General features: G+C 44.0%; 1 protein-coding gene across 2 annotated transcripts in view; it reads left to right on the top strand.

Annotated features, from left to right (window-relative positions):
- Window positions 1-554: 554 nt before the first annotated feature.
- TFEC (transcription factor EC) overlaps window positions 555-9,532 on the top strand; it is a 74,434-nt gene continuing 65,456 nt past the window's right edge. For both annotated transcript variants that reach the window (XM_083182785.1, XM_083182787.1), the window contains exon 1: window positions 555-919. In XM_083182785.1, the coding sequence (XP_083038911.1) occupies window positions 857-919 (63 nt within the window). In that variant the 5' untranslated portion in view covers window positions 555-856. The remainder of the gene's footprint in view (window positions 920-9,532) is intronic.

Raw genomic sequence — 9,532 nt, 5'->3', positions numbered from 1 at the left:
GAGTTTTCCCTCTGTCTTGGGCGGAGGCTAAATGGTCTCAGGGTTCTGCTACATCGTCCCGCTGTGATCAGGTATGAATAACCCACAAAGTTAAAGGCCTATTCCTCAAATGGCTTGTGTCATTACTGCACGCTCATTTGTGCCATTGTTCATAATCGCCCAGCATACTTATGTGCTGTTATGGCAGGGGCACCAATAGCCTGGGGTATTTGCTGGCAATCACTGTTTTCTTACATGGGAGGAGAAGTGGTATCAGCACACATAAGGTTTGCTAATACCATGTCTCCTCCATATCGCCTCACAATACATCTTCCCCAATGTGTTTTCGAGCAGTCTACCCTCTTTCTTACTTTAATGCAAGGACTCCAATAACTCCCTCCTACTCCATAGTGCCTGCCCATAGCAAGGACTGTACAACCTGCTTTAGCCCCATATCAGTGGAGTAGCTACTGTAAGGCAGCCACCGCTGCCGCTTGGGGGAGCGGACGGCAGCGGGGGCGCCAGGCGCCGGCACATGCATACCTAGCAACCGGGCAGTGGCGTCTGCGGCCTGAGACAGCGGAGAGAGCGGTCGGCTAAAGCGGCGCTCTCCCTATTAGGAGGAAGGAGGAAGTGGAACGCGGGGCAGGGTTCACTTCCTCGGCTGGCGCGCCTGCTCTCCGCCAGCAGCCCCGCCACACCATCCTGCTGCTGGAGGCTGTTCGCCGGGAGGTGGACGTGGGACGGAGTGGACAGGCTGTGCTGCCTGAGGCATGGAATTTGCGCTCTTTGAGAAAGGAGAAGCTTGCAGGGGAAGGGGAGCTGGTGGAGGGGCTGAGGCTCAGGATGAGTAAGCGGCTGCTGGAGGCCAGACCTAATGGGGAGGAAGAGGAGGAGACCCCTGGCTACAGTGGCTATGAGCTGGCCACCAGCATCTCAGGTAGGGGCTGCTTCTGCCATGGATGGGGAAATTTACTATATCACACATAATATAGTTCTATAATCATATTGATGAGCCTGTGCTGCTGGGGTGAGGCTGCAGGGTCCCTCAGGAATCTTTATATATATATATATATATATATATATATATATATATTTTTTTTTATTAATAGCATGGGGGGGGGGAGGTGCCACAAACATTTTTTGCAGGGGGGAGCAAAATGTATAGTTACGCCACTGCCCCATATCTTTGCCCAGTCAAAGGAGAACATGTTTGACTCCTCCAGACAGGATGCAGTACATTCACTGACTACTGGGGTCTCAAAAATGAGAGAACCACATGCCACTGGAGACTGGGCCACGGAAAAGTGAGTTTTTTACATCTTTTGAAGAAAAAGAAAAACCTCCGGTGGTGGTGGAATGCCTACAGCCTGCCTGGCTTTATGCAGCAACATGCACCTCCTAAAAGACGGGTATAGGTCAAAGGCTCGACCCAATTAAGGATGACATTCAATAGGTTGACCATTATTGGTCAGCAGGCCATAGATCAGCACCTAAAAAAGGTTGACATGTCTTAGTTCGACAGGGACAACATTTACCCCACTATCCACGTCGGCGTGGAGTTGAATTTATATAGTGTGGCGAACGGAGCGAGCCACCGAGCCCGAAGCGTGGTGAGCGCAGCGTTCCCCGCGAGGGGACGCGGATTACTTTACATGTTTTCTGCATCCGCTCGCCACGCTTCGGGTTCGGTGGCTCGCCACAAGAATATATAATTGACTCCACGACGATGTGGATAGTGGGGTAATGAAAAAGTCAGAGGACCTGTTCCGCAGCCCCTCGCGGGGCTCAATGCGCTCGCCACGCTTCGGGTTGGCGTGGATAGTGGGGGGGGTGCGTTAAACCTATTTTTTAGGACATACAATCATATTATTGTATACCTAATGTCATGGCATCACACACCCTATAAAATGACATGCGATCGCATGCGATTAAAAATCGCATGCGATTTTGCGGCAGATGCGATGCGATGGCCGGGGGTGAGAGAGCAGTGAATAAATTACATAGAACAATGGCATCGCATCGCGCATCGCATGGCCCTAAAATGGCCCATGCGATGCGATGCGATTTCACTGTGCAGAATAGCTCACTAAGCAAATTGCTTAGTGGGCGCCATGCTAAGAAACAAGTACCGTATGCGCTATATAAGAAACTGTAAATAAACATGAGTTTTTCAAATTTTTTGTGTTTGTCTTATGTTGACATCCCCTACCATGGACATCCCGTACCATGGACATCCCCTACCATGGACATCCCCTACCATGGCTTACTATGCTCGCCATGCTTCAGGTATGGTGCCTTGCTACGCTTGTCACACTATTTTATTCTCCCTCTATGTCCATGTGGATGGTTAATTATGAAAAAACACATTTAAAAAACAAAAAACAAAACTCAAGCCGACCTTTTTATGGTGACAGTTTCCATGTCATATTGCTTGTGTCGACCTTTTGACCATGCTGACCTAAAGCATGTCAACCTTTTTCATGTGTCAACCTTTTGCCTGTCTACCAAAAGTGGTCAACTTATTGTGTGCGGACATAATAAGTGTCGACCCAGCGACCGCATACCATTCAGACCATACATACTTTCCCTGGAACACTGTAACGTAGCACTTTGCATGCAGATACAGTACAGCTGCATAGGTACACCGGATATATTTACAGGGAAACAGACACTTGTCGGGGGCCCCAACTGGGCAATACAGTTAGTCGTCTTCGTTTTTTGAATACAAAATAGGAGTATTTCATCTACAATTTTTTTTTTACGGCGGATAGTTTACAAAGGTGTCGTATTTTTAAGATTCGTGTTGATCAATTGATTGGTTGTATGTAATCGAATAGTCGAATATTTGATTGCCATCACCTGTGGTGAAACACCTTTCTTATAAATTACCTAGCTCCCCACAGGTGATGGCAATCATACATTACCAGGGAAGTCCAGGAACAGAGCATTTTCTCCCTGAAGGAGAGGGTCAGGTAGACAACCCTGAATAAATATCAGGAAATAGGTTCAAATATATGTAATATTTGAGTTCTATTCTCTGTTGGCAAATAGAGAATTAGATTTGGGTGGGGTTTTACTTAACCCCTTCCTGACAGAGCCAGTTTTTGCCTTCCTGACAGAGCCCTTTTTTTCAAATCTGACATGTCTCACTTAAGTGGGGATAACTTTTTTTTGCTTTTACTTATCCCAGTGATTTTGAGATTGTTTTTTCGTGACACATTGTACTTCAAATTAGTGGTAAATTTTGGTCGATACAGTCTGTGTTTTTTTGTGAAAAATACCAAAATGTCGTAAAAAAATGGAAAATTTAGCAATTTGCAAAATGTTAAATTTTCTGCTTGTGAGACAAATAATCATACCACTCAAAATAGTTAAGAACTAACATAGACCATATGTCTACTTTATGTTTCCATCATTATTTCAACTTCCTTTTAATTTTTTTGGACACTAGGAGGCTTACAATATGAATAGCAAATTCTCAAATTTTCAAGAAAATTTCAAACACTGATTTTTTTAGGGACCAGTTCAGTTCTGATGTGACTTTGAGGGACTTGTATGTGAGACACCCCCATAAATGATGCCATTTCAAAAACTGCACCCCTCACAGTATTCAAAACAGCATTTTGGAAGTTTGTTAACCCTTTAGGTGTTTCACAGGAATTAAAACAAAGTGTAGGTGAAATTTCAAAATTTCATTTTTTTTGCAGATTTGCAATTTTAATACATTTTTCTAAGGAACACAGTAGATTTTACTAGAGAAATGTGACTAAAATTTGATTCCCCCAATTCTTTTGTTTTCATAAATATCCTATATGTGGCCCTAGTGTGCAAGTTGACCAAACCACAGGCTTCATAATAGAAGGAGCACCTACTTGATTTTGGAGCCTCCTTTTTATGAGATTATTTTTTAGGCACCATGTAGGTTTCTAGGCACTATAAGATGCTAAAATTTAGGAACCCCCCCACAAGTGACCCCATTTTGCAAACTACACCCCTCAGGGAATTCATATAGGGGTATAGTGTACATTTCAAACCCCCAGGGGTTTCACCAATTGTGGTACAACTGGGCAGTGAAAATGAAAAATTAAATTTTTTACACAAAAATGCAGTTCTGGCTCAAAATTTTTCATTTTCACAAGGAATGAAGGAGACAAAGCACCCCAAAATCTGTGCCCCAATTTCTCCCGAGTACGGCAATGTCTCACATGTGACCAAAAAATACCATTTGGGTGCATGGCAGGACTCAGAAGGGAAGGAGTGATTTTTGGATTTTGCAGCTCAGATTCTGGTGGAATGTTGGTGGGTGCTATGTCGCATTAGCAAGACCCCCCAAGCACCAATACAGTGGAACCCCCCCACAAGTGACCCCATTTTGCAAACTACACCCCTCAGGGAATTCATCTAGGGGTATAGTGTACATTTCAAACACCCAGGGGTTTCACCAATTTTGATACAACTGGGCTGTGCAAATGAAAAATTACATTTTTTACACAAAAATGCAGTTCTGGCTCAAAATTTTTCATTTTCACAAGGAATGAAGGAGAAAAAGCACCCCAAAATCTGTGCCCCAATTTCTCCCGAGTACGGCAATGTCTCACATGTGACCAAAAAATACCATTTGAGTGCATGGCAGGACTCAGAAGGGAAGGAGTGATTTTTGGATTTTGCAGCTCAGATTCTGGTGGAATGTTGGTGGGTGCTATGTCGCATTAGCAAGACCCCCAAAGCACCAATACAGTGGAAGCCCCCCACAAGTGACCCCATTTTGTAAACTACACCCCTCAGGGAATTCATCTAGGGGTATAGTGTACATTTCAAACCCCCAGGGGTTTCACCAATTTTGATACAACTGGGCTGTGCAAATGAAAAATTACATTTTTTACACAAAAATGCAGTTCTGGCTCAAAATTTTTCATTTTCACAAGGAATGAAGGAGAAAAAGCACCCCCAAAATCTGTGCCCCAATTTCTCCCGAGTACGGCAATGTCTCACATGTGACCAAAAAATACCATTTGGGTGCATGGCAGGACTCAGAAGGGAAGGAGTGATTTTTGGATTTTGCAGCTCAGATTCTGGTGGAATGTTGGTGGGTGCTATGTCGCATTAGCAAGACCCCCCAAGCACCAATACAGTGGAACCCCCCCCACAAGTGACCCCATTTTGCAAACTACACCCCTCAGGGAATTCATCTAGGGGTATAGTGTACATTTCAAACCCCCAGGGGTTTCACCAATTTTGATACAACTGGGCTGTGCAAATGAAAAATTACATTTTTTACACAAAAATGCAGTTCTGGCTCAAAATTTTTCATTTTCACAAGGAATGAAGGAGAAAAAGCACCCCAAAATCTGTGCCCCAATTTCTCCCGAGTACAGCAATGTCTCACATGTGACCAAAAAATACCATTTGGGTGCATGGCAGGACTCAGAAGGGAAGGAGTGATTTTTGGATTTTGCAGCTCAGATTCTGGTGGAATGTTGGTGGGTGCTATGTCGCATTAGCAAGACCCCCAAAGCACCAATACAGTGGAAGCCCCCCACAAGTGACCCCATTTTGCAAACTACACCCCTCAGGGAATTCATCTAGGGGTATAGTGTACATTTCAAACCCCCAGGGGTTTCACCAATTTTGATACAACTGGGCTGTGCAAATGAAAAATTACATTTTTTACACAAAAATGCAGTTCTGGCTCAAAATTTTTCATTTTCACAAGGAATGAAGGAGAAAAAGCACCCCAAAATCTGTGCCCCAATTTCTGCCGAGTACGGCAATGTCTCACATGTTACCAAAAAATACCATTTGGGTGCATGGCAGGACTCAGAAGGGAAGGAGTGATTTTTGGATTTTGCAGCACAGATTCTGGTGGAATGTTGGTGGGTGCTATGTCACATTAGCAAGACCCCCAAAGCACCAATACAGTGGAAGCCCCCCACAAGTGACCCCATTTTGCAAACTACACCCCTCAGGGAATTCATCTAGGGGTATAGTGTACATTTCAAACCCCCAGGGGTTTCACCAATTTTGATACAACTGGGCAGTGAAAATGAAAAATTAAATTTTTTTACACAAAAATGCAGTTCTGGCTCAAAATTTTTCATTTTCAGAAGGTATGAAGGAGAAAAAGCACCCCAAAATCTGTGCCCCAATTTCTCCCGAGTACGGCAATGCCTCATGTGTGACCAAAAAGTGCCAGGACTCAGAAGGGAAGGAGTGATATTTGGATTTTGCAGCACAGATTCTGGTGGAATGTTGGTGGGTGCTATGTCGCATTAGCAAGACCCCCAAAGCACCAATACAGTGGAAGCCCCCCACAAGTGACCCCATTTTGCAAACTACACCCCTCAGGGAATTCATCTAGGGGTATAGTGTACATTTCAAACCCCCAGGGGTTTCACCAATTTTGATACAACTGGGCAGTGAAAATGAAAAATTAAATTTTTTTACACAAAAATGCAGTTCTGGCTCAAAATTTTTCATTTTCAGAAGGTATGAAGGAGAAAAAGCACCCCAAAATCTGTGCCCCAATTTCTCCCGAGTACGGCAATGCCTCATGTGTGACCAAAAAGTGCCAGGACTCAGAAGGGAAGGAGTGATATTTGGATTTTGCAGCACAGATTCTGGTGGAATGTTGGTGGGTGCTATGTCGCATTAGCAAGACCCCCAAAACACCAATACAGTGGAACCCCCCCACAAGTGACCCCATTTTGCAAACTACACCCCTCAGGGAATTCATCTAGGGGTATAGTGTACATTTCAAACCCCCAGGGGTTTCACTAATTTTGATACAACTTGGCAGTGAAATTGAAAAATTACATTTTTTTACACAAAAATGCAGTTCTGGCTCAAAATTTTTCATTTTCAGAAGGTATGAAGGAGAAAAAGCACCCCAAAATCTGTGCCCCAATTTCTCCCGAGTATGGCAATGCCTCATATGTGACCAAAAAATACCAGTTGGGTGCATGGCAGGACTCAGAAGGGAAGGAGTGATTTTTGGATTTTGCAGCTCAGATTCTGGTGGAATGAATGGTGGGTGCTATGTGGCATTAGCAAGACCCCCGAAGCACGGTCAAATGATGAACCTAATAATCCATAGATGTGTGGTATATTTTAAAACACTCCTTTATACATAGGCCGGGTTTGTCGGGGCAAGTTTCACAGTGGAAAATAGTTTCCTTTCTTATTCCCTTTTTATAGCAAACTTTGCACCTTTTTTGTGTCCTGCCCTTTCTTGCAGTGGAGGGGATTTCGTTAGGAAAATGCTGCCCTGGTACAATACGAGGGCCAGTACTAGAAGTACTGGGGCCCTCTGCCTGCTGGTTCCCAAATATTAGGCCCTTTATGACTTCCTCTTGAAAGTGCATAAATGTCCCCCTCTGGCTGGTAGAACGGAATAGCACGTAAGCGTTATACAGTGCCATCTGGATGATATACACGGCCAGCTTCTTGTACCAGATTTTTGTTTTCCGCAGGGCACTGTACGGCTTCAGTACCTGATCTGAAAGATCCACTCCGCCCATGTACCTATTGTAATCCAGGATACAATTAGGTTTTGAGGTGTGGGTACTGGTTCCTCGTACAGGGACGGAGGTGGTACTGTCTCCGTGAATTGTTGTCAGTATAAGGACATCCCTCTTGTCCTTATATTTGACTAACAACATATTTTCGGTGCATATTCCCCTGCTTTCACCCCTTCTCATTACTTGGGCAATGTGCGTTTTTGGGAGGCCTCTTTGGTTCTTACGCACAGTACCGCAAGCTGCTGTACCTCTTGAACCAAGGGCCTTAAACAGGGGGATGCTAGTGTAAAAGTTATCCACATAGAGGTGATAACCTTTATCCAGGAAGGGGTGCACTAAATCCCAGACAATTTTTCCACTAACACCTACGAGGGAGGGGGGGCATTCTGGCGGTTCAATTCTTGAATCCTTCCCTTCATATACCCTAAACCTGTGGGTGTACCCTGAGGTGCTTTCACACAGCTTATACATTTTTATGCCATACCTTGCCCTCTTACTGGGAAGGTACTGGCGGAATTTAACCCTTCCTTTAAAATGTATAAGGGACTCGTCGATACAAATAAATTTTTCAGGGATGTACATCTCTTCAAATTTGGCACTGAAATGATCAATGACCGGCCTGACTTTGAATAGCCGGTCAAAGGTGGGATCATCTCTGGGTGGGCACTGTGCATTATCATTGTAATGCAAAAATTTAAGGATCATCTCAAAACGAGCCCGAGTCATGGCCATACGGTAAAATGGGGTGCTGTACAGAACATCTGTACTCCAATATTGCCTAATTTCTGGCTTTTTTACTATGCCCATATGAAACACCAGACCCCAAAACGTCATCATCTCTACTGCATCTACAGGGGTCCACCTAGCAAATGATGACGTGGGGTTTTGAGCAATGATCTGCTGGGCATATAAATTAGTTTGGTCCACCATTAAATTTATAAAATCATCAGAGAAAAATAATTTGAAAAAGTCAATTTCTCTGAGACCTGTGGAATCAAATTGGATTCCTGGCATGGCCAAAAACTCAGGAACCTGGGGCTCAAAATTGTCTGGTGGTGGGGTCCATACGAGATCAATTATTGGGGGGGGGGCTCAGCTGCTCTACGGGGGCGTCTTTGAGGGGGTCCCTCATCAACAGAGGAGGAAGAGGAGCTTAAGACGAAGCCTTCAAATTCCCCGCTTGCATCACTGGCTGTGTCAGAGTCAGAGGCAAGCATGGCATATGCCTCCTCCGCTGAATACATTCTTCTGGATGACTGGGATGACATTTGGGATGACATTTGGGATGCCATTTTTATTTTTGTGTTTCTGGTAGTGAAATGTTTCAACACGTGTATAGTGTAGGGGGGGGTACAAACTTTATTTCAACCCAGGGGGGTATGTAGTGTGTAGTGTGTATGTAGTGCAGAAAAAAAAATACTTTATACAGGAATTTGATCCCAATAAAAAAAAAAATTTGAAGGGGTTAAAAAAAAAAAAAAATTGAAGGGGTTAAAAAAAAAAAAAAAAAAGGTCCTGCGCCAAAAATTGAGCACAGATGTTGGTCAGTAACGTCCGTCACTGAACAGCGCTCAAAGGCAACAGGAATAAATAAAATAAATAAAAATAGATCAACCCTGTGCCGAAAAAGCTGATCAGTGATGTACGTCACTAATCAGCGCACAGTGGCCACAGGACACCCACAAAATCACAGTGTGTGTAAAAAAAAAAAAGGTGATCACTGATGCGACACTGATTACCAGTGAGGGGCAGCAGGTGCACAACCTTTGGTGCAACTGACAGTGCAACTGGCAGCAACTGACAGGTATATATTAAAAAAAAACCTCTGCACCCCCAAAAAGTTGCTGATCACCTCAGATATAGTGATCAGCACAAAAGGCGGGGGCAGCAGACACAAAATATAGCACTCTCTATCACTCTCTGTCACTATCTCTCTCTATCTCTCTCTCTCTATCTCTCTATCTCTCACTATCTATCACTCTATGACACTGCAGCAGCAGCACTGACAGTAATATATATAAAAAATAACCCCT

This window comes from Crinia signifera, chromosome 4 (assembly GCF_055691185.1).
Source record: "Crinia signifera chromosome 4, ASM5569118v1, whole genome shotgun sequence".
NCBI lineage: Eukaryota > Metazoa > Chordata > Amphibia > Anura > Myobatrachidae > Crinia > Crinia signifera.
The sequence above is the reverse complement of the archived record's forward strand: the minus strand, read 5'-3'. Positions and strand labels throughout refer to the sequence as shown.